This window comes from Equus quagga, chromosome 10, assembly GCF_021613505.1.
Source record: "Equus quagga isolate Etosha38 chromosome 10, UCLA_HA_Equagga_1.0, whole genome shotgun sequence".
NCBI classification, from domain to species: domain Eukaryota; kingdom Metazoa; phylum Chordata; class Mammalia; order Perissodactyla; family Equidae; genus Equus; species Equus quagga.
In genome coordinates this window covers 4,237,883-4,262,280 of record NC_060276.1, presented here as the reverse complement: position 1 = coordinate 4,262,280, position 24,398 = coordinate 4,237,883, and the positions used below count along the sequence as shown (strand labels likewise).

Genomic DNA, 24,398 nt, shown 5'->3' with positions numbered 1-24,398 from the left:
CTCTCCACCCTATGCCAGTAGCACCTGTATTGATTACTGTAGTAAGTTTTGAAATTGGGAAGTATGAGAACTCCACATTTGTTCTCCTTTTCAAGATTGTTTTGGCTATTCAGGGTCCCTTGAATTATTGCTGGTGTTTCTCTTATAAGTACAAAATATGAAATATGAAAAGGTCCTAGTGGAAGTTTCCATGTCTAGATAGCTTGTGAGGAGGTCAGCTGGCTTGGGAGCAGCAGAATGGTAGAAAACACTCCTGGCCTCTCCATTGTCTCATTTTGACTTTGTCACTGTACTTGCTGCATGTTTACTGTTTATCTGCCCCACCATGCCTGTGGATTTGGGTGTTTTCATTCAGCTGAGTAAACCGATTAGTTACAGCATTTCTAAATGGTGTACTGTAAAATTGGGAGGTGGGGAGATATAATTTAATGGTATATTTACTTCTCTCTATAAGGCTTCTCCAGTCTGCCACCCTGGCATGTTTTTCTCCAGGGAGCCGTGATTTCCAGTGAAAGGAATCTTATCTGTAAATTCTACCCACAGTGCCCAGTATTGAGTCACAAAAACAAACTGCAAACCAGAATAAAAAATGTATTTGTTATCGACGGGCCCCATCATCCTGTGGTTGTTAGAAAGTTCTCGTTCTGCCTCACACAGACATAGTCACCAAATGTTACCTAACTCAGCAATATGTTTTTCCAGGACAGCAACCGGTGTGCGTGCTCACTGCATGCTCATGCCATCCCCAGCATGAGGCGCTGCATGGGGAGGGGGGTCGGGCTTAGTAAATGCCCCTGAATTTTTCAGGGTTGGAACTCACTTCATCATGCAAGTCCTTTTCTCTATGTAATACAAATTCTTAAGGATATGAAGAAAAGTTGAATTTATTTCAATGTGTTCTTTTTTTGTTTTTCAGGATGTATATACAAAGACTATATCTTTATGGTCTTATATCAATAGCCAGCTCGATGAATTTTCTAATCCCTTCTTTGTGAATTATGAAAACCACGTCTTATATCCTGTTGCTAGTCTGAGTCATTTGGAATTGTGGGTAAACTATTATGTGCGATGGAATCCACGAATGAGGCCTCAGGTATCTTTTTGTTTTTCTTCTTTTCACAAGAGCATGTCTTTCTGTCCGGGTAAAGATGATACTGTAGAAATGTGCGTATGCTAGGTATTGATGTCTCCTGAAGGTCCTGCGTCCTCGCCTTGCAGGGGTCCATCCTTTTCGTCCCTGTCCAGCAGGGCTCTTCCACACACCAGCCCAGATGCTGTTTACTGGGTTAGAGTTAAAAATCTTAGCACCTCCCTCTTATACTGCTTGAGAGAACATCGATGAAGTAATACTGGTTACCACATCTGACTCTCAGTCTTTCCGGTGACTTGACTCAGAGGTGCGCGGTGGGCAGTACTGATTCTGCAGGGCACCGCACTCGGGGGCAGGGAAGGGCGTTTGGGAAATGCCTCGCAGTTACAGCTTGTAGACTGGTAGCACAGCAGAAAGAAGGTACGTCCTAAGTCACAGAGCAGACCGATGGAGGCAGCCCTCCCCTCTGTGGACAGATAGCTTCTGCTGAGGGTTTTTAAGTTTCATATTCTTAGTTCATGGCAGTCCACCAAGGAGCACGTTTGCACGGCCCGGTTTCACATCACTGCTTCTGTTGCCCACGGGTGCACACGTCTCCCTGTCCCCAGCCCTCCTCCTTCTCAGTCCTTCCCTCTCGCCCAGCGTCGTACAGTCTCTCCAGGCATTTTCAGCTCAGTCTTAGTTTGCTGTGCTCCCAGACAGAGTACCACAGACTGGGAGACTTAGACACAGACATCTGCTGTCCCCCAGCTCGAGGCGGGGAGTCTGAGATCAAGGTGTGGGCAGGGTTGCTTCCTTCTCAGGGCTGTGAGGGAAGGGTCTGCGCCAGGCCTCTCCTCGGCTTGTCGGTGGCCTTCTCCCTACGTCTCTTCATATCATCTTCCCTTTATGCGTGTCTCTGTGTCCAAATTTTCCTTTTTTTATAGGGATACCATTTGTACTGGATTAGGGCACACCCTATGATCTCATTTTAGCTTGATCACCTCTGTACAGATCCTGTCTCCAAATACAGTCACATTCTGAGGTCCTGGGGGGTAGGACTCCAACATATGAATTTTGGGGAGACAAAATTCAGCCCCTAACACTCCCCAAGCCCCACTAACCACGGGGAAGACTGAACTGTTCATTTCCCTTTTCAGTTCCCTGGCTCTTGAACTTCAGAGGTGCTGTCACGTCACTAACCTTCTCTCCCCGCTGGAAAAGTCCCTCGTAGCAGACGGAGCTCCAGGCTCCGCCTGACAGGTGCAGGCTGCTGCCCAAGGCCCCGCTTATCATCTCCTGCCCAGCTCCTTTGCTCTCCCACACCAGAGCCCCAGCTGCTCATCACTTGCCTCCTCTTTCCCTGACTCTGTTTCCTGATTCATTCCATTTGTTCCACACAGCTTCAGCTACAAAAGCTCTTTCCTCTTCTAGACCCTCTGAGTTGGCCATGCCACCCCCAGGGCTGTTTTCCAGAACGCCATGATCAGGGCCTGCTCAGCCCAGTACTTGGCCTTCTCTCCAAGCAGGCCGCAGAACCAGGCCTCACGGTCCCCTGCGCCTGCGTCTCTGCCTTCCTCTCTCCTTCTCCCGGGCTGATGGATTCCATGTCCCACAGTTGGCTCCTCAAACCACTGACTCCGGAAACACTTGCCCTGTGCTCTGCCTCTCACCGGGCCAATAGCTGGTGCTCTGAGAACTTTCTTTAGGAAACCTTCCCTGACCGGAAACCCCTCCATTTAGTCTCTGAGGGCCCAGCTTCTGTTATCATGTACCATGCAAATTTCTAATGTGTTGCCAAGGGGCTGCTAGCTGGCTCCTCTGTTACGACAGCATGGGGCAGCAAGGGTGGTGAGCACTTCCACACTGGGCCAAGTGCACTGACGTGAGGGCCTGTAGTGCTGAGACGGCCAGAGTGCATTTCCAGTACCAAATGGGTTCTGGGTTTAGCGTGGGTTCTGAGGAGCGGAAATGCTAACTTCTCAGAGTCGTAAAACGTTTCTTTACTGAAGAGCATCTAAAGCTGGAGAGGCGCAGTCTCGGCTCTTTTCCCCATGAAAACAAACAGTATACAGTCAGTCCCATGTTGTGGTCAGTCGTCAGTGTTTTAAATACAGGGGTCCAGTTTGGTTTGTGGCCGGTGAGCCCTTGGTAACTAGGATCAGCTGTTCTGTGCTGGTGCCCATATTGAAGAGCCTCCAGCGTTAGCTCTGTGGCACCTGCAGAGCGCCGTGGAGTCAGCTGTCAAGCGGCCATGGCCTCCAGGAAGCCTCCTCACAAGCGTGGCCCCCAAACCCTCTCCCTTCCCTCTTCCGAGTGAGCCATGCCTCGTGCGCCGCCTCCTCTGCAGGGGAAAGCGGGGAGCCTGCTGGCTCTCCAGGGCTCCCGCAGCCTCCTCGGGGCCTGAGCCCCACTGCAGGGAGGCAGCGGAGGCCCAGCAGATCTAGAAATGTCCATTCCTGAGTCATGTGGCCCAACTTGGTCACACAACAGCCTGAGGGGCACAGGGCTGGCCTGCACGTCCCTCTTGCCCCCACTAAAAGTGGCTGTCCTTGTGCTGAGAAGCTTCCAGGTGAAAGGAGTTGACAGCAAAGGGAGTGTGGTCAGTTCCTGTCCCCTCCACAGACAAGGCAGGGAAGAGGACAGCAGTCCCTGTGCTCGGGCGCCCTGCGCCATGCCCGCCCCTTCCTGAAGAGCCTGTCCTGCACTCCCGGCTCCTAGGTCCCCTAGTCTGAACTAACGTGCCTTTTGGGTCTTCAATTAGTATTTGTCTGATCGCCTCCTCCAGCCCTTGCCAGAGTCTGCCTGGGACCAGAGACTCACGTTTGTGGCCCCTCCCCACTAGGGGGCTCTGATCGGCAGGAACTGGATCCTCTCTCCTTCCAGTGCCCGCTGCCCCTCCTCCCCTCGTGCTTTCCTTCCTCCCTTGGGCGTGCGCTTCCCTGCTCACCCAGTGTTGGGGGGACCATAGGTTACCACCCAGACCAGCACACTTTGGGAAGGAGGGGTCTCCCCCAGGCACGATACCACCTCATGTTTCCCTGCCCGCCGCCCTATAGACCATGAGCCCGAAACTGCACGGGCCACACCTGGCCTAGTCGTGTGTCCTCTGCACCGAGTGTGGTGTTTGGTGCTTAATGGGCAACTCCAGAAATGTGGCCAGTGAATGACTCAGTGAATGAGGGAAGCGGCGCCCTCCTGGTCCAGGCTGACTCCTCTTACACATCTGCTCTCTCCAGGCCCTCGAGCCTTCCCTGATGCCCTCTGCCTCCTGCAGTTCTTGCCACTCAGCCTGCAACAACTCAAGTGTGCCCTTGCTAATCCTTTCTTGTCTCCCCCTGCCTCCCCTTCAAGCCTCCCGTCCACACCCCTGACCTCCGGGCTCTTGGACCAGCCTGTCTAGTCTCCCTGCCTCGGTCTCTCTCCGGTCTGTGCTCCAGCCTGCTGCTAGAGAGGCCTGGCTCTCCCCACCGAAGTCACAGCTCAGGCATCACTGCCCGTGGCCACCTGATGGCTCCAGCTCCCCACGCCCTCCACGCCCCTGGCCCCCACTGTGCCCTCAGCTGAGCTCCCAGATTACGTTCCCCAGGCTGCAGGGACAATTTATTTATTTGCCTCTCTCTCACCTTAGACCTTGCACTCTGCAAAAGCAGGCCCCTGACACAGCAAGTGCTCGTTACTAGATTGAACTGTCCCCATAATGAGAGTTGTGTTTGAGGGAGCACTGTCTCTGAAATGGCCCGTGTGCCCAGAAACATCAGCGAGCCAAAGAGGTCGCCAGCCCTGTCAGCAGCCTCTGTCGTGGCTTTCGGCCAAGGGAGTCTGAGTGCGGCGCAGACCGCTCCCATTTCACAGGAGCCCCCATTCCAGGGCCACGCTCCTTTCCCACCTCCCTGCTTTGTTTTCGAATGTGAAGCCCGGGGGCCTCTTGAGCATTTCTTTCCAGTCACTAGAGACAACTGTACTCAGGAACCAAAGCCAGCACGCGCCTTCCAGCAGCTTCCTCCTAACTGCTGTGTATTTCTGTCCTCCTCGGGCACTGCGCTGAATTCTTCTTTCCTGGGCGGTTCCGATTCGTCTGTTATAGCAACAAGGAAGATGGGCTGGAAAGTCTCTCCTTTATTTAAATCAGTGCGGAGAGTTTCCACACAGTACTCTGGGTGACTCAAGGGACAGGCAGTCGGTGGGATTTCTTGAACGGTAGCGGGAAGCCCCGCAGAACTACTGCTTGAACTGAAGTGCCTTTGGCTGCCCTGGGCTTCTGGGTTACTGCAGGAGAGGCCTGATGGGAAGCAGCGCTGCTGGGCAGGGGCGTGTCCTCTGGGGCTGAGCTCTGCCTCGCGCCGCGCTAGCTCCCTCTGCCGGCGCTAGAGGCCTGGCCCTGTGCTTGACTGTCAATCTGGCGAGGGCAGGGCCCAGATCTTTCTTAAAACCTGCAAACCACAGGATGCGTCTCTCCTCGAATGCACTCAGATTCTTACACGTGTAAGCAGAGTCAGCTTCTTTGTGATGGCCATGCCGATAAGGGTAACTGTGACCATGGCCGCTGCAAGTTGAGGGCCTCTGTGTGCCTCTGGGTGCTGTGCACGTGGGACTGCGTTTAGCACTCACGCCGATCCTGTGATGCAGAGGGAAGGGCCAGAGGAGCTGTCCTCGCCAAGCTCTTGCTACTGGCACGTGTGGTCACCAAAGGAAAGGCTGTCCCCAGGCTAGGGCCAAACCCTGTCTCTGGCAGTGACACCTGTCTCTGGTGGTGACTTGACGCCTGATGAGAGGCAAGGTCCCAGGCCTCACTGAGACTTCGCAGGGGCACAAGTGTGAAATGAGTCCCTACAAAGCGCTGGCATGGTGCTCGGAGGGGGTTAGGTGGGTGGCCCAGTGTTCTGCCTTCTCCCTGCCCTGTGCTGCACAGAAGGGAGAACTAGAGGCGGTCTTTGGGTCACAGCTCTTTATTCCAAATGCCACAAGCACGTGTTGGCCACGCCCTAGGGGCCGGGCACACAGAGACTGTAGGGGAGCAGGTTGGGTCTTGGTGATGTCAGAGGCCAGAGAAGTAGGTGGGCCCAGGCCACAGAGGGCCTTGGGAAGCATCTCTGGGAGTTTGGACTTTATTCCAGGGGCTGTGGGAGCCACCACAGGGTTTGCAGGGCAAGGCCTGGTATATGTTCTGGAAAGCTCACTCCAGCAGCACTAGGGGTACAGGAATGTGGAAGGGGCAGTGAAGACTGCGGCAGAGGGATCAGCAAGAAGTCTGCGGTGGGTGTCCAGCGCCAGGGGACAGGAAGCCAGGCCAGGCAGAGAGAAGGGGGGAAAGGGGAGGAAAGGCAGAGGGCACAAGCCTGTTGGGCCTCTATTCTCAGAGAAGGGAGGGGGCTGGGCTAGCTGCCTGGAGGGGGGCTCCTGAGCATCCATCAAAGGATGGCTAGGTGGAGGGCCTGGCAGCCATCTTGTTTCCTTTGAGACCCTGTGGGCTTGTGTCTCACACGCTAACACCCACTGGGTGCCTGGCCCTGAGAGGAGCATTTTCTTGAAGCAGCATGCCTTTGACTTATTGTAAATGAAGATGACACATGAGAAAAAACACGACAGGCCACATGGAGATGTAAAAAGAGAGCCTCGGGCCCTGGGTGTGTGTGGCTGTGCTTTTCTGCCGCGGGTGTGGGGCTTCCTAACAGCAGCTTGACTGCAAAGCATTCTGTTGTCTGACCGGAATCAAATGGTCGTGCAAACCAGAAAACACCAAATAGGTCCTGAGGCCAAGACGGGAGCTGTCGCCCACCTCACAGTGCCCTCTAGGCTCAGCAGCAGATAAGGGTAACTCCTTGTTTTGGGGGGCCTTTGCCATCAGTCTCCCATGTTGCTGTCCCCTCCCTTCTTCCTGTGGCCTGCCCAAATCCGGAGTGTGTTCTTCGCTTCTCCAGTGCTAGTTCCTGAGCCCCCTGCCATGCTGGAGGCCCCTGGCTGCCCTCTGTTTCTCTGTCACCCTCCCCCCTCTCCTCTCCTCTCTCGCCAGGGCCATCGCTCTCATCTCTGTCTCTCATCTCTCTCTTCCCCTCCTTCCCTCCAGTTGGGCTGATCCCCATTGGCACCCCCGATGGAACAGCTTAGTCTTTGGGGAGGTGGATGACAAAACAAATGGAGTCCAGAAGGCCCCCCACCCAGAGCAAGGGCTCTTTGTGCTGGTCGCGGTGGGATGAAGCGAGTGTGTGGGTGAAAAGGGTGGGGGGAGAGTACCCCAGGCAGAAGGGACAGCACAGGTGTGGCATCTTCCAAAACCTGGAAGATTCTGCAATGCAGGAAGGTAGCAGAGGCAGGACCTGGTGAGAGGTGAGCAGGAGAGGCAGGCTGGGGTCAGACCTCACCGGGCCTCGAGGCGAAGATCAGACCGTTACCCTCAGGGCAGCAGGAAGCAGCCACAGGACGGTGGGGAGTGAGCATCACATGGCCTGGCTGCGGCTTTGGACCCAGGCCTGTGGCTGTGTCCTGATGTCCTCACTGCATGGGGGACAAGGAGTGGCAGGGGGAGCTCCCCAGACCCCACCCTGTGCCTCCTTTGCTCACCAGCTGGTCACCCCTTCCCTTGCCTGCCTCCCCCCAGCCCGAGCAAGTACGCCATGAGAGGAAAGGAAAGCCAGGTCTCGGGTCTCTGGGCCCCAGCAGGTGCTGTGGGGGTGGGTGCTGTGACCCAGGTAGTCAGACTGGGTACCACGTGCCCCAGGAAACTCCTGCTCATTTCTTCCTGGCCCACCCCCCAGCAACGGGCTTGAGAGAGAGAGGTCAGTGGGCTGAGGCCTTGCTGTGGCCCTGGTGCTGCTGAGTGGAAGCTTCGCGAGGAAGGCCCACCTTCTTCCCTGGGTGGGGGGTAAGGCACCGGGCCCCCAGGGGCTCCCCCTCCTGGGGCACTGCCCTCTCCAGGGGCTTCTGCTGGCTCCTGTTCTGACTGATGAAAACAACTTCAAGTTGCAGAAAGTGCTGATTTCACAGAATTAGTCAGCAGAGCTATTTATAAAACTGCAAGAGTGCTGCGGTAAGGGGGAGGCGTGGGGGTGACACGTAGACACTGTGTGGGGGGCGGTTTCACCTGAACCTGCTTGTCTCCTCTGGGACCTTGGCCAAGCCCGGAAGGAGAGCAGTGACGAAGCCCTTCCCACCGTGTCAGCTGGAGCCCGCAGCTTGTGGGGAGGGCACCCGTGCACACTTGGGGACAGATTGGGCCATGACCGGGGAGCCTCTGGACGCCCGCGGCATACTGGTTGGGCCCTAATGGGGAGGCGAGCAGCATCGGGCTGTCGGCGCGGGGGGCTTGGTGGCCGCTGACGGCTGTGTGTGCCCACAGATGCCCATCCACCAGACCCTCAAGGAGCTGCTGGCCGTCCGCGCGGAGCTGCAGAAGAGGGTGGAGGACCTGCAGCGGGAGGTGGCCACGCGTGCCTCGTCCTCGTCCGAGCGGGGCTCCTCGCCGTCCCACTCGGTCACCCCCGTCCACACCTCGGTCTGACGGGCCGGAGGCGGCCGTTCCGGCAAGTCCAGCGTCCAGGACAGCCTGCTGCTCCGCTGCCCTCACCAGTGGCTCAGCAAGGGACCTGCCACCCCTCCTGGCTGTAGCTTGTGTCTTGTCTTTTAGGATTACGCCCTGTGCCCTCTGTGTCTGGATGGTACTTCCAACCAGTGCCCATTTGTGTGGCTTGGTGACAGCTCCTACTGTCGTCAAGTGCTTTTTGTGAGCCCCCATTTCCCTCCTGTTGGGGGTTTCTCAGGGTGGCCATCTGTCACATGGACCCTGAGAGCTGACTTCCTATCGTCCGGGCAGCTCGGGAGAAACTAGAGGGCCCGGGTGCGGTGCTTGGGTTGAGGAGGTCCCCGACCACTTCCCCAGGGCAGCCCTCCTGACCACGCCATTCACTAGAGCCCACGCTGCCAGCCACGTGGTTCCGCCAGCGCTTTGCTACAACTTAAGCTCACAATTCGCCATCTGCGGGGAGAAGACAGCACAGCGCCCTCGAGCCTACAGTTCTCCTCACGCAGGGGCGCCCCGTTCCATTACTGTCGTGTACATACAGGTATTTTTACAGAGAGAAACAGGCCTTTATTTTCCTACGTCCTTCCGTGTGTCTAGACTCGTCACCCGAGGAGGGATCTGCCTGACGGGACGGCATGAGAACGGCCTGGCGAACCAGGTCCATGCTCACTGTTCTGTGCACGCGTGAACCACGTTTGATGTGGGCATTGAGATGGCAGTGTGTTCTGTCCTCGCCCGACTCTGGGACTTGCCTCCTGAGGGCACCCGGGCCACAGATGGCAATAGCACGGTTCCCTCCAGATGCCATGGCCGAGGCACACTCCTCCTCCCCCCGCCCTGCTGAGGGGAAACTGAGGACTCAGGCAGCTCTGTGCCGGCACGGGCCGACCTCACGGCCCCTTCTCTCCTGCGGCCGGCGTCTGCATCAGGGCGAGTCTGCCCCCACCTGCTCTCTGCCGGTCGGAAATACTGTTTCCCGTTTGATCGAGATCCCTCAGCCCGGTTTATTCCTGCGACTGCATGTCCATATTTTCAAGCACCCACAGTGCCGTGGCTTCCGTTGCCAAAAGCCCAGCCCGCACGTCCCTCGGTCTCCTGTCTCAGGGCCGACCTCAAGCCAGTCGGGCCTCTCCTCTGGGTTTTGCCTCCCTCACTCATGGACCCCCAGCCTCCAGCAGCCCGGGCAGGAATTAACGGGCGATCCCTGGGTCCGTCCACCAGTGCTGTAGCTCTGAGCTCCTCTGTGTGGCCTGTGACAGGTCGACTGGGGGCACGTTTGCGCCCCCACCGCCAGCAGGCCACACCCTCCCCCTCCACCTGTCATGCGTGCCAGGCAGTCACTGGGACCGTGGCTGCAGGAGTGGAGCCCGCCTTCAGCATCAGGGGCCTCAGGAGCTCCCGGGTCAGACCCGACAACAGCCGCACCTCGACACTGGGGGCGTCGAATCACGGGATGCCCGCAAAGTCCTACATCCTGACATTATTTTTGAAAATGTATTCTTAAAGGTTTTATACAGTCAAACACTTAGAAGAATAGATGATTTTTCAACTTGGAACCTTCTGATTCTTACAGAAAATCTGATATCCATAAGGTATCAGAAATGTTTATTCAAGGTAATTTGATAACCTAAAATCAATTCTCCATGTTTATCGTTTAGGGGATGTTTCTAAATCGCAGTTTAATTGATGTTAGCTTTTGATTTATGCTCCCAACATATCTGACACCTTATTTATGAATGGATAAACTGGATTATTGATATACTAACTTTTTAAAATGGGGACATTTCTTCCAGAAATATCATTTAATCCCCCAGCTACACTAGGCTGATTAAACTTGGTGTGGCCTGAATGATGCTTCTAACAAAACCAGAGAAGCAAAGTGGCTTGTTCTTGCTGGGGGCAACTAGCCTGGCGCTGGGGGCAGCGAGCTGGCGCCCGGCCTGGCCCTGCCCCACGCTGGGCCCCAGGAGGACCCCTAGGGACACCCATTCAATTTGAAAGCAGCACAACGGATCATTTTCCTTTGTGTGTTCCTAGCACAAAACTCTTTCTAAAACAACTTGAAGTATAGTTTTGTTACCTAAGCAATTCTTTTTTTCGGTTTTATTTAAGTATAGTATGTAAAACGTTTATGGTTCCGATTTTTAAACCTGGCACAGTATTGTATTTGCCTCATCTGATGCACTGTATTCCATCTGTAATTAAAATGATAATATGTTTGCTCTGTGGTCTCATTTTTTGTTGCCTTTTTTTAAAAGTATTTCAGTAGAATTTTCCCTTGGGAAAGTTAGTAACAGTGAACATTCTGTACCTTCTGTGCCAAGTCCAGTTAATATATATAAAGTGCCTTTATGTGACTTCATTTGTTTACTAAATCATAAGTGCAAATGGTCAAGTCTTGAGTGGCTGAAATGGGTAAGTACTCTGATTTTAAAATCTAAAATGCCCCTTGACCTTAACCTTGAGTAAATGATGAGGACGCACTGGGGACACTTGAGAGTGAGAGTCGGGTGCAATGTCACCTGGGGTGGACTTCTGAGAGGCCCCCCCCCCCCCCCCCGCCCCAAGTCTGAGGAGGAGCACTGGCCTTGCTGGGGCTGTAGAGGCCACAGGGACCCACATGCCCCCATGAGCCACTCTTCTAAGGACCTGGGGTCCCTTCCCTCTCCATGCAGCAGTCACTGTCACTGTAGTCCCCAGCAGTGACCCCACCCAGCAAGGCTGACAGGGCCACTGCGCCAGACCCGAGCTGACCGTGCAGCATGTCTGCACAGAGAGTCCCATGGTGGGTTGGGGTTTGAGGACTTGCTATTTTGCTAGAAGGCTCGTACGGCACCAAAATGTACCCACGTCAATGTAAAAACTCACCCAGGGGCCACGGCATCTTGCTCATGCTGAAACGTCCAGCTGTCTTTTCAGTTTGCAAGCCAAACCATGAGGTGATGGCAAGGGCACGTTTTACCCCAAACGGCCCCCCTGTACACGGCCGCAGTGAGTGCCGGGGGCAGAGGCCCCCATCCCTGCTCGGCTGTCTCTGGCTGAAACACCCGCACATAATGAGTCTCTCCCAGGCACCGGCTTTCTCGGAAGAAGGGAGAACAGCGACGGGGGTGGGGGGGGGGGGGGGGGGGGGGAGTTGGTCACGAGTTTGGAGACCACCTCTGCCCCTCCCTGGTCCTGTCACTGCATCTCCAGGCCTTAGCTCCTTGTACCCGGATAAGAGCCATGCCCTGGAAGCCCCGACTCTAAGCCCTTCATCAAGAGGGTAAATGCAAGAACTCTAACCTTGTGAGAAGGACCTTTGGCGGGGGGAGGGGAGTGAGGTCGGCTCCACATCATAAGTTACTTTAAGAAAAAACCATTACTTGACAAAGGAAGTGCCTTCACACCGCAGAATGCAATGACCAGTCAGGTTCCATTTTGTTTAATACACACACGACAGTTCACAATTCACACTTACACAGAAGCGCGTCAAAAGTCCAGGGACTCTGAGGTGGGTCTCCATTTCTCCTTCCTCAGAGGGCTGGCACTGACCCCCAACTGAAGTGGCCAAGGCAGCGGGCTTGGCACTGCTCTGTGGGTCCCACACCAGGAGGGTGCCCTGCCCCACGCCTCCTCCCTGCCTGTGCTGAGTGGATCTTGTAGACACCCGCCCCCCTGCCCCCCAGTGAAGCTGATAGACACAGGAGAGTGTCAATGGGCCCTTCTAGGTCACTGGCATCACACCCCGTGGGACAGGCCCAGCTGGCCAAACACAACGCTCAGAGAGACCCACAGTTACCAGAGCCCCCAGGCTTCTGCAGGTGTCAGTCCCCTCCCCCCCCAGCCTCCTCCAAGAACTCCCCCGGGGGCTGAGTGCCCCACCTGGGGTGGCCAGTCCCTGGGAGCAGGCCTGGCTGCCAGGATGGCCAAGGACCAGCAAACCAGGCCCCTCCGACCACAGGCAGGAGGACACGTAAACCAGGTCCCCCCAGACCCACAGGCAGGGCGCCAGGCAGCCGACTCGCCTGCACGGCGGCAGGGGCCTTGGGCTCCACCACCACACGGGCCTCACTGCAGAGCTGAGGGGCAGGGGCCCAGCCTCCCGGGGCAGAAGCCCGACAGCTCTAGGGCCCGCACCACACCTGGCCATGCCAAGGGACACATGGGCCACATCACTCTGCATCCTAGTCACCACCATGACTCTGATTTCTCTGTAAATGGCCAACCTTCCCAGTGGCAGGGAGAGAAGTATTTTAGCACACACAAGTGCTGCCTCCTGTTTCTTCCTTTAAAATGCCTTGGGCACCTTGGCGAGCCACCCCCCTAACACGACGAGCTGCTGAGCACTGCCCTGGTCCCTGCCCAACTCTCCATACTTAGGACACTGGCCCTCCCTGAACCCTGAGGTCACGAGACCTAGGTGGCAACAGGCCATGGGTGCAAAAAGTTTCCCCAGCTGCCTCCAGCCCAGCACCGGCCAGGGGGTGCAGCTCTCAGCCCTTGCCGTCCTCTGGAGGGACAAGCCTGGCAAAGCTGACAACCGCCTGGCCCACAACGAGGGTGGGGCAGCGCTGGGAGCAGCAAACCTTGCATGCGGCGCCTCTCCTGCTCATTCATCCCCTTCCCCAGTGCTCCGCTGCCCCTGGCAGGCGCGCAATCCTGTCCTGGACGAACCGCTGAGCAGGAGAAGGGGCATTTCAGGGCCCACGGGCACGCAGTGGGGATGGATCTAGAGGGCAGCCTTGAGAGAGGCTCTACGATGGATCACCGTCCCACAACGAGTATTTTAAAACGAACACGAGGCATGCATTACACGACCTGTGGGGTCTGTTCAGATTTCACTCATTTCCTTAAGAAGTCAGGGTTGCCTCATCCCAGCTCTGCGGACGTGAAGGAGCTAACGCACAGCTGGAACGTGGTGCCATCCATGCAGCGCAGAGGCACGTGAAGTTCTGTAAATGGGACCCTACGTCCCTGCTGACTTACATGATCCTTCCAGAAGTGCGTTTCTATGCTGGAAACTGATTACCCGTTGACGGTGGCTCTAGGCTCTAGCTCAGCCTCTGACAGCGGAGCTCCTAGGGGCAGGACCACGTGTGGGCCAAAGGGAACATTCCAGGAAGCCAGCTCTGCTCCAGCCCAAACCAGACAGTGTCAGGCCAGGCGACGGCCAGTCCCTGGGCTCTGGCCTTCACCCGAGTGAGCACGGCCCCCAAGTGCCCTTCATCAGGACAGGACAGGATAGGCAGGATCAGTGCAGACTGACCGAGTCAGTTGTATTTCATGAAACCAAGCAAACGTCCCTCCCCCTCCCCTGAAATACATTTTTAAGCAAACAAGCAGCATGCTTCAGGCTTCGATGCTCATTCTTGACGTCTGTAGCTTTTGCTACCAAAATAAGAACCGAAAACGGGGAGGGTGAGCACCTCCCTGCCCAGGATACAATCCCTTTGCAATGTGTAAGTGATTCCTAAAAGGCAACCCCGTCGTCAGCCTGGAGAAGGCGCCTGGTCCCCTGTGCCATCAGGTAGCAACGAGGCCCGCCAGCCCCGCTCCCTGCTAGTCCAGCAGCAGGCTAACCTCTCAGGCACGTGCGCCTGCACTTACATAATGACAAGCCTCACTCCCCGCAGCGCAAAAGCTGGGACTGCAAAGAAGGACAGAAACAACCCCCCCCACCCGGGTGGTGTGTGTGTGTGTGGTTACCTGGCGCTCACTGGTTTGCTCCTTGCAGGGGCTCCAGGAGAACTGGGTGCTAGCTGGGCCCCCACTGACAGTCCTTTGAGGTCACAGCCAGGGGCTGCCTATTAGCAAGAACCCGCCACAGCGTGTCAGTGCCATGTGCAGCGGATCCCACAGCCCCGAGTCCAAGCTCTTGCCCCCTGAGCACAACTGTCCTCTTGGCCTCCCTCAGCTCGGTCCCCCTCCCCAGTTCACTAAGGCCTGGGGGCAGGCTGGCTTTGGGGAGTCGGTGACCCAGCGGCTGTGTCTTCAGAGCGCCTGCGGGGGGCGGGCCCAGGAACCAGACTCACACACGCCCCGAGCTCATCCGGAAGACAGAACAGAAGCCAGCGAGGTGGAAGCGGCAGCGCAGCAGCTGTGGGTCCAAATGAAGGCAGGAGCTGGGTCACGAGCCGGGCAGGGCCTCAGAGCCGGGGCGGCTGCGGCGGTGGCTCTGCGGACTGCGTTTGCAGCGCGGAGTACTTCACTAGGGAGAGAAGCGGCCGTGAGAAAGCTGCAGTTCCAGCCGCACGCAAGGTGCGGAGCCCAAGCGCCTCGGGGCCCCGCCTGTCCTGTCCAGGGGCTGGGGCAGCTCAGCCCCTCCCGGACAACCTCCACTCTGGCACCCACTGTCCCCACTCAGGGCAGGCCTGGGCCCTGGAGAGGCGGCGGAAGCGGACAGACCCTGGAAGCAGCTGGGCCTCCATTTCCTCCTCTGCAACAGGGGGATGCTCCTGGCGGGGTTGCTGGGGGATTGTTTTAAACAAAGCGCTCACCACACTCCCTGGCCCGTAGCAGACCTCACACAGTGGCAGCTAAGAGGCTTAACCATTACTGCAGTGAATGCCACCACAGGGTCGCTTTCCCATGCTGTAATGCGGGGTTCTCTAACTCACTCGGGGCAGCACTGCCAGATACTTGGCCTAAGCAACGGCCTGGAGCACCTTGTCCCCATCACACACCCACGGGCGGCCCCACTGCCAAGGCCTTCAGCTCCAGGCACAGCCCAGGGACCGTCTGCCTGTCTGCCCCACCCTGGCCGGGCCCGCCCCCTCCAGTGTTCTGGGGCCACAGGCTCTGTCTGCCTTGGGAGGGTGGCCCCTCCAGGCCAGCAGCCTGACCTGCCAATGAGTCGTGTACCCAGAAAGTGCTTGATGACCATGGAGGGCAGAGGCAGGGAGGGGCATGGACCCCAACACTGGAGGCTGTGTTTTAGCCAAATTCCCTCTTGCCTTTGGCAATTTTCAAAATCCAAAGGTCACGGGTGGAGGTTCAGAGATTCCCCGCGGCCCTGTCAGCGTTCCGCCGATCCGGTCCAGTGTCCCTGACAGGGAGCAGCAGGGCCGGGGGCTGGGCCCAGGTGGGGCAAGAACAGAGGCTGAGCCACGGCCGTGCACAGAAGGCTCGACACGGCCCCAGACAGCCCCTGGGGCCCCGGTGTCATGAAGCTGGCGTCTGGCTGGTCGAGGCCAAGTGCAGGGACCCCTGGGCCCCTGCAGCTCCCCGCTCCAGCTGGAAACTAGAAACACACACCTCTGCGCTCCTCTGCTTCCCCAGCACCGCTCTGCGCAGGGCGGGGCCCAGTCCCAGGGGACCTTCAGCAAGGGACAGTGACCAAGAAGTCCTTACCTTGGGGCTCCTCACACACAACTGCTTCCAGGTTCTCCCCCTTCACATAGTCTGCATTGAGACCCTCTGCAAAGGGCAAAGGGCAGAGTTAGGGACTGACACAGAACCCAGGGGTCCACAGTCATGATGGAGAACTCCTGACCGAGTCCTCCGTCACAGCGAAAAGGCACAGCTCCTGGGACGAGCTCCAGCCCTGCCCTCGGGGCCGCCTCAATGTCCTTATTTGGGTGAAGACTGGCTAGCTGGGCATGTGCTGCCCTGCCCAGGAGTTCTCATCATTGTCCTCAGAAATGAGGACGTGTGGCAAAGGCACCTGACACCCCATCCCCATAGGGCACGTGCCACCATGTGTGAGACTGTGGGCCAGACAGCAGCTCTGCCCAGCAGAGGGGATGCCTGATGGCAAGGCTCAGCACCACCCACGGGCCAGCCCAGGGGCCAGGGAGGCAGAGGCGGAGCCAAGCACCATGTGGGTGACGGATGGATGTGGGGCAGGGAGGGACAGATGGCAGGATGGGGCTCATGGCGGAGATGCCAGCACAGCCTCCTGCCAGTGTGCGGCCTTCCCAGCAACATCCGCGTGGAAAGGCCAACGGGCTCCTCCAGGCAGCGGGACCAAGTGCTGTCCCCGCCCAAGTGTGGAGGGCTCAGGGCCCAGCAACAGCTGCTCTGGTCTAGTTAGTTATTTGGGCTTTCTCACCACCTATTTCCAGGAGGGACCTGGGGACTCTACAAGCCATCCTCCGCATGCCAGCACTCAGGCCACAGACTGGCACCAGGCTCAACGCAAGGGCTGTCACTCAAGACCCGGAGTGACCCCACCCCTTAGCAACCCCACTCTATCCCTGGATAAGACGGGGACTGCAAAGCTTATCAGAGCCCAGAGCCCAGGACCTGTGGGAAAATTGGGCCACGGTTCTGACCGACCGAGCAGGCACCAGTGTAAGTCACTCCGCCACCCCAGGCTGCACTGCGGCTCCTCGCCTGGAGAAGCACACTGCGGGCCCTGGTGCTCACCGGGCTCAAGGTGGACACCAGATGGGCCCAGGAGAAATGCGGGTGTTGCTCACTGGCGGGTGTAGCCAGCCCCCATGTGGGGCAGGGCAGGTGGTGGAGTCGGTGGAAGCTGTTCCCAGCTGACAGGCAGGGGCTGGGAGAGGCACCCTGAGCCTGCCGGCCACCACCCAGCTGCCAACCTGGCATGTGTTGGACTGTCTCCTGCCCGTGGGCAGCCCTCTGGTTGCTCCTTGGGGATGACCGCCAGTAGGCATCTGAGTCCCAGACAGGGCCCCACCCCTACCGCACACAGCCTGGCGACAGAGGGTCTTGCAGGTGGCATCCTCGCACACGTATCAGAAAAAGCTGAAGATGGTTGTGGTTGCAGCCAAGTGGGTGAGGGTTGGGGAAGGGGCGGGGCGGGAGGGGCGGAGAGTGGCACGATGGATGGAGCAGCAGGTGGGGAGGGAAGGGCGGGCAATGAAGGGTTGAGGCCAAAGCAGAGGAGGAAAACCAGTGAAGTCAAAGCCGGTCGTTACCTTGACCTTCTGCTGCATCTGAAGGCAAGACACAAAGCTTAGGAGCCTGGAGCAAGAACTCAGCCCCTTGCAACGACCCCCCGGGGCACTCCACGAGCCACGCTGGCCTTGGCACAAAGGGCGGACACAGGGGAAGCAGAGGGTCCTCAAAGCCTGGGCCCCTACGGTGGCAGCAGAGGCCAGAAGCCCCTGAGGACCACGGTGGAGACTGGAGAGCGGTTTCTGCTCTGCCTCACCTGCCCTCCACACAGCGGTGGCCGAGGCCACTCTGGGCGGAAGGCGCAGGGATAGGAGGCCCCCACAGACATCCACGGGGCTCCTCCTGATTCCGGTCCGGCCGAGGTGCCAGGGACACAGCAGCGGATGAAGCAAACACAGTGCCCCTCGGAACTGCAGTCTAGAAGGTGCTGGGGGGCCATATCGCAGACACGAAACCAAGAAGCCCAATCCCACCCCATGGCTCCACGCCAGGTCTGGGCGGGGGTGGGGGCTCTGCGGCAGCCGGACAGGCATCCAGTCCCCCCACAGGCTGGCGGGGCGCCGTGGCCCGAAGGATGAGAGCAGCAAGGTGAGAGGACGCTAGAGAGAACAGGGCACACTCAGGGAAGTGAGTATGGCTGCGGACAAAGGCTTCTGGGGACCCGGGCGGGACTGGGCTGCGGGTGGGGAGGGGAAGGGATGTGGCTGAAGCCAAACCATGAAGGGCTTGGAACGCCAAGCTCAGGGGCTGGGCTGGGACCCGGAGAGAAGGGGCAGCATGGGAGGTGCAGGCTGAGCTGCCCCTGTGTATTTTATTTTGTTTTATTTTATTTTTTTGAGGAAGATTAGCCCTGAGCTAACATCTGCTGCCAATCCTCCTCTTTTTGCTGAGGAACACTGGCCCTGAGCTAATATCCATGCCCATCTTCCTCTGCTTTATGTGTGGGACGCCCACCGCAGCATGGTGTGCCAAGCGGTGCCACGTCCGCACCTGGGATCCGAACCGATGAGCCCCAGGCTGCCGAAGCGGAACATGTGCACTTACCCGCTGTGCCACCAGGCCAGCCCCCACCCCTGTGCATTTTAAATATGTCCCTCTAGCTGCTCAGAGCAGGGAGAAGTACGGGGGAGACTGGGTGGGCAGGAGGTTGATGGAATCATCCAGATGGAGGACATGGCGACCTGGCCCTGGACAGGCAGAGGCCTCGGCGGCGGTTGGGGAGATGTGTGGCCCCAAGATCAGGGAGCCCACTGGTGTGAGGTGGGGGATGGGAGGCTCCTGGAGCACTGGTGGAATTTGTGACGGGAGGCCACGGGGACAGGAGTGGAGACAGCTTACAAATTCCAGAGAGAAGTTTGGTAGCACAGGGGCTGGGTACAGAAGCAACCAAGGCCTTTTTCAAATTCGGGGGACTCTCCACACTCGGTTCCTTCTGCGTCAACGTGGGGTGACAACAGTGCTTATACGAGTGTGTCCAGGTAAAGGACTCAGGACAGTGTGGCTTTAAAAATGACAATGACATCCTTGACAGACTGAGGGGAAAGAATGAGGCGGGGGGGCAGGGAGGGTGACGGTCACAGGAGAGAGAGGGATTGAGGGACAGAGGAAGATTCCCCAGTCTGAGGGGGCCCTGGGGCCAAGGCCCCGGGTGGAGGGACCCTGTACCCAGGGCCGGCGGGGGTGGTGTGAAATCTGTGTAGGGAGGGGAGCCCGCCCTCAGACTGAGCTGGGCATGGGGGGAGCCCGGGAACTTTCTGGGAGCCACCATCGGCCCCACAAGCACACTCGCCGCCCTGGCTGGGACCTCCCCCGCCAGCAGGCCCACTCCCCGCTGCCCGGCCGAGCCAGGCCCTCACCTCGAAGCTGCCCCCCAGAAAGAGAGAGATCCCGTGCATGTCCTCCAGCCCTGTTGCCAGAGCACTGTTGGCTGTCATCGACAGCCCTCTTTTTGGTTTCTTCTCTCCCAAATATCCTATAAATTGTTCATCTCCATCTACCTCGGCCTTCATGTCCTCACACTCTATTTGGCTTTGCCTGCTAATCCAATTTGCAAAACCTCACACCTGTTTGTTTTAGGAAACAAGTGTGAAAATATCGTATTCTCATTTCGCCTGAGCAGCCCCAGGGAGGCACAGATACAACCTGATGGCTACCTCGGGGTCTGGAAATCCCCCCCTATGGACCAGCACCCCTTCTGGGCCACGGCTCCCCGCCTGGAGTCAGTGCCCCAGCAACGCTCCGAGCCTCGGCTTCCTCGTCTACACACTGAGCGGCCTGGCGCACCTGCCCCGTGGGGCTATGGCAGCTCTCGGGGCGGCGACCCCAAGGCACAGGCGGTGTCAGGCGGGCGTTCTTGCTGTAACTAGGGGCCCGGCTTTGATAGTTTCTCTTTCAAAGCTGCCCCTTGGCACAGGGGCCATCTCGGCCAGCTGTGCAGCAGCCACAGATCTGACAGCATCTCACTGTTAGGGTAATGAGCTGTACAGGTGTAAATGGTGGCCCCTAAAAGATGTGTCCATGTCCTCATCCCTGGAACCTGTGGATGTGACCTTATTTGGGAAAAAGGTCTTTGCAGATGTGATCGAATTAAGGCTCTCAAGATGAGATCATCCTGGATTTAGGGTGGGTCCCAAATCCAACGACAAGGGTCCTTATAAGAAACAGAAGAGGAGAGACACAGACACAGAGTGAGGACACAGGCAGAGACTGGAGTGATGTAGCCACAAGCCAAGGGACACCTGGGGTCATTGGAAGCTGGAGGAGGCAAGGAAAGACCCTCTCCTACAGTCTCCAGAAGGAATCAACCCTGCGGACCTCCTGATCTTAGACTGCGGGCCCCAGAACTGGGAGAGGATCAATTTCTGTTGTTTTAAGCCACTCAGTTTCTTTGCTTTTGAGCTGACACAAGGAAATGCTCTAAGGACAGTCCAGCCTCCATTCTGTACTCCTTCTGACTCTTCCCTCTTCATACCACTCTAGAGCCAAGCTTCTGGATCCATGGTAGGACGATACGATCTCAAGCTGGGCGACCACATACAGTTGTGCAGGTTACACACTGGGTTGTGAACAGTGCCCCTGGAGTACTGCTGGATCCAAGGGCAGCAGGCTCCAAGGATCTCAAAGACCCGGCAGGCAGCACTGTTGGGCAAGCCAGCGCTCTTATCATCTGGCAACGCCCCCGTCAGATCCCAAGAGGTCGCTGCCTGGGTGCCTCTGCTCTAACCCCCATGAGCCAGAAAAGTATACAAGAGATGGAATCATGAACTGCTTTAAAGGAGTAGGAACGTCGAGGAAGAATCCAGTGTGGTTTGTGCCCTCCCCTTTACACGCTGGATTTGTAAAGATAGGTTGCTTTCGTTTTAGGCTATAGCTGGGAGTCTGTAAGTTGTGGGTAAATTGAATAAAAATGGCACCCTGGCGGGGCCCCCCCCCCCCCCCCGTGTCAGGGATCCCTGTGGGGCGCTGCTGAGAGAGAACAAGACGACCACACTTGTTGGTTTTATAGGCACAGTCCACCTCGCCCCGGGAAGTGGGCACGCATTTCTGCCCCTTGCCCATTTGTCCTGTGCAGGAGTGGGGGGACGAAACCGCTCCGGACACAGCCACAGCCACAGCCACAGTGGCTGAGTGTGCATGCACTTACGCTGGATGCTGAAGCAGAACTTCTTCTGCTGGTAGGAGATGTAGCTGGAGACGGCGCCGATCAGGGCCATGGCCAGCGCGCTGGCCACTCCGGCGATGGTGCCTGTTTCTGCTGACATTCCTGAGCAAAAGAGAGGGTGCGAGAGATGAGGAGAGGGGGAGGCAGACCAGCAGCACCATGAGGACTGGTTCGGGCACCCAGCTTCGTCAAATGCCCCCAACCCCCCAGTGCGTGCGAGAGGGCTGTGCTACTTGGATCTAAGGTGTTCAAATGACACGGTGCCCTCTCAGATGAGCCAAGTGCTTCTCCTTTTCCATAAGGATTTCACTTTGAGAAGCTTGAAGGGAGGATATGGAAATGGTGCAGTCCCTCTTTAACTGAGGGTCTCAGGCCAGCGAGCTTCACATGGGGCCACCTCGCTGGGGATCCAGGTTTTCACGTTTAATTCCTGTAAATGACTGCAGCCCTCCGCTGTCGGCCTCGTGGTTCTCTACTGCCAACACTCGGGAAGGTTGGGGAGGCCAGCACTATGTCTCCTCGTGGTTTCCAACAGAAACCTCGGGACTCAAACCCACCAGATGCAGGGTCGTCGTTGCTGCCATAGGGGTCATCACCTGGAAAAAGCACAAAAGCATTTAGTGTCCGTTGTGACCCCATGACCACCCAGCTCGGGGGCAGGAGGGACAGCCCCTTCCTGATTCACTGACCCTTTGGATCCCACCTCTGCCACAGGCCCTAGCCTGGAAATACCCTGGGGGCTTTGAGCGGACTGTAGCAAGCCCTGCTTCCCTATGCCTGTCACCTGCAAAGCCCAGGCTGCCAGGTGGAACTTTCTATTTTCAAAGTGATAGCAACTGTGCACTGGTCGTTTGTCTTATCCCGGCTCTTCACGCCCAGCACTCCACAGACGTGCCCGCAGTCCCGGGCCGGTGGGAGCGGCTCGCCAAGAAGGACTTGCCGCCAGGGGGTGGAGCTGGGCCCCTGCCAGGTGAGCCTGACTCTGAATGACAGCGCTACGTGTCCCACGTATCTACCGTCTCCCGTATGAAGTATTTATCCTTTATCTGCTTATGCAAACACGCTTCCATAAAACTGTTGAAAAAAGGATGAAAGACCAGCATAAAAACAATTCCCAATCCCACCACCCAGAGAGGTTTACAGTTAATATTTCCCTTCACTTTCCTCCTGTGTCTAGTGCTTTACATGCTCTTCTTCTAATCCAGATGTTTCTGTTCATGTAACTTAGGTACACATACATGCTACAGGATTAAGAGACAACGAAGAGTCTTAAGGACTTCTGGATCTAGCCGGGCACACAATTTGAGTGGTTCTGGGAACATAAACAAATGCAGGCTGACAAGGCCTTATCCAGTCTTTTGAAATTCAAAAGGCTCTGAAATGTCACAGAGATGGAGAGCAGAGGAGCGGCTGACAGGGGTAAGGAGGGTGGAGAGGGAGGGGCCGGCTGTGATGAGACAAGGAACACAGGTGGGGTCCTCGTGGGGATGGAACTGCTCTTCACCTCGACTGTGGCGGGGGTCGGACAATCTATCCCTGCGGGGGCAGTTCACAGCAGACACACGTACACACATGCGCACGCACACACACATGCACACATGCATGCAACACTTCCCCAGACTGCAGCTCCCTGACAAGCAACTGGTGCCATTTCAGGACAGTACTCAGCCTTGAGCACTCCCTCCGTGTGGCCCTCTCCTCAGGGCACAATGCCCGTTGCTGAGGAGAGACGGTGTTCCCAGAGCGCAGAGTTCTTAGGAGAAAGCGTCTGGGGACGCTGAGGGCAATGAACTCTGGCAGCTCCTTCACAGTCAAAGAGGCTGTGGGAGCGCGGGTTCAGATGGATACAAATGTGCCCTTCTGCTGGGGGGTTTGTAAGGGGGGAGGTTGTGGGTGTGGGGGCCAGGCGGCAAATGGGACTCTGTACATCCTGCTCAATCTTGCTGTGAAGCTAAAACTGCTTTAAAACATAGTCTATTTTAAGAAAAGAGTCGTGGGGGAGGGGGATGAGTTAGTTATGCTCCCACCTGGGGCTGAATCCCTGCAATAAACGCATTTCATAAAAATCCCTGAGTGGACATGAACGGTTACTACAGAACAGGGAGCACCGACATTTAAAAACCCAACCAGTGCTGCTGGAGAAAGGAGGCCAGGCGGCGCCCTGGGCGCCACCACATCAGCAGCGGGGTCCCTGGGAGCACTTGGAGTCCGACTGTGTTGGAGGCGGCCACTGTCAAGGCTAGGGGCAAGTCCCCTCACAGGCGCCCTCTGCTGGCGTGTTCATGTCACTAGAGTTCTAGTTAAACTGGAACTGAATCAACTAGATGCGTGAGCAGCCTCACCGACTCTTTCTCATTCGAGGTGGAACGAAGCTCGTTCCCGTCTCTTTCCTCATCAATACTTGGTCACAAGGATTCCCAGCAACCTCAGCCCCACATTCTGTATGACCTGGAGCTGCAAGGGTGTTCTGTGAAGTGTAAACAGGATGGCCCCCTGCCTACTGTCCTCTCAGGCCCGCAGAGAGAAAGTCTTGCCCTCCCCCAGGCCATCAAAAAGATGCAGAAGCTCAATACTCCAGGAATTCCTCGCTATTTGACCATCGGTGACGCATGGGAGCATCATCCTAAGAAGAGGACAAAAAATTGTTGTTCATCCTCAAAAAAAAGTGCTCCCATTCTGTGGGCAACTCATGGCTCAGGTGGGCACGTGAGCTGAAAATATCGTGAGGCTAAAGAATAATTGGAAGATAAAACTGAAAAGCCAGTCATTCTAGATCCTTCTGTCCCTTCTGGTTGCATAAACCTGGACTGAAGTCAGCCACACAGGTCTGCCGGTGGAAGCAGCCAAGCCAGTGTAACAGCTTTCTTCCCCCTTTGGCTACCGAGCTCTGGTCACTTCCTGTGAGCACAGGCTCAACCCGGTTCCTTTACAAAACGCATGCCATGCAAAAGACAGCACTGGGGCAGCCAATGAGCCACTGGGCACAAAATCAACCTATGCAATCCAATACTGTCCACGGAAGGAAGTTCACAATAACAGAAAACGGAGCAAGTCATAAAAGCATTAGAAGAGAACAACATTTATATCGTCTTGGGGTGAGGCATGACTTTCCAAGCATGACCCTAAGGCCAGAAACCCCGAATGGAAAAGACCCCATCAAAATAAAAACTTCAGTCTGAACAGCACAGCAACAAAAGAAAAAAAATGGATAAAGTGGACTTCATCAAAATTAAAACCTTTTGTTCTTCAAAGGACATCATTAAAAAAGTAAAAAGACAACCCACAGAATGGGAGGAAACATT

At 56.8% G+C, this 24,398-nt stretch overlaps 2 protein-coding genes across 5 annotated transcripts in view; one reads left to right on the top strand and one right to left on the bottom strand.

The window, feature by feature from the left end:
• The window catches only part of MTMR1 (myotubularin related protein 1), a 68,341-nt gene extending 57,531 nt beyond the window's left edge, over positions 1 to 10,810 (top strand). For all 4 annotated transcript variants that reach the window (XM_046672816.1, XM_046672815.1, XM_046672813.1 and 1 more), the window contains 2 exons: positions 917 to 1,093; positions 8,406 to 10,810. In XM_046672816.1, coding sequence (XP_046528772.1) covers positions 917 to 1,093; positions 8,406 to 8,567 — 339 coding nt within the window. In that variant the 3' untranslated portion in view covers positions 8,568 to 10,810. The remainder of the gene's footprint in view (positions 1 to 916; positions 1,094 to 8,405) is intronic.
• A 1,174-nt stretch (positions 10,811 to 11,984) lies between these two features.
• CD99L2 (CD99 molecule like 2) overlaps positions 11,985 to 24,398 on the bottom strand; it is a 114,676-nt gene continuing 102,262 nt past the window's right edge. Inside the window, exons 6-9 of the mRNA XM_046673897.1 lie at positions 21,654 to 21,692; positions 21,079 to 21,198; positions 15,921 to 15,986; positions 11,985 to 14,778 (exon numbers count right to left, since the gene is read on the bottom strand). Of these exons, the coding sequence (XP_046529853.1) occupies positions 14,717 to 14,778; positions 15,921 to 15,986; positions 21,079 to 21,198; positions 21,654 to 21,692 (287 nt within the window). The 3' untranslated portion in view covers positions 11,985 to 14,716. The remainder of the gene's footprint in view (positions 14,779 to 15,920; positions 15,987 to 21,078; positions 21,199 to 21,653; positions 21,693 to 24,398) is intronic.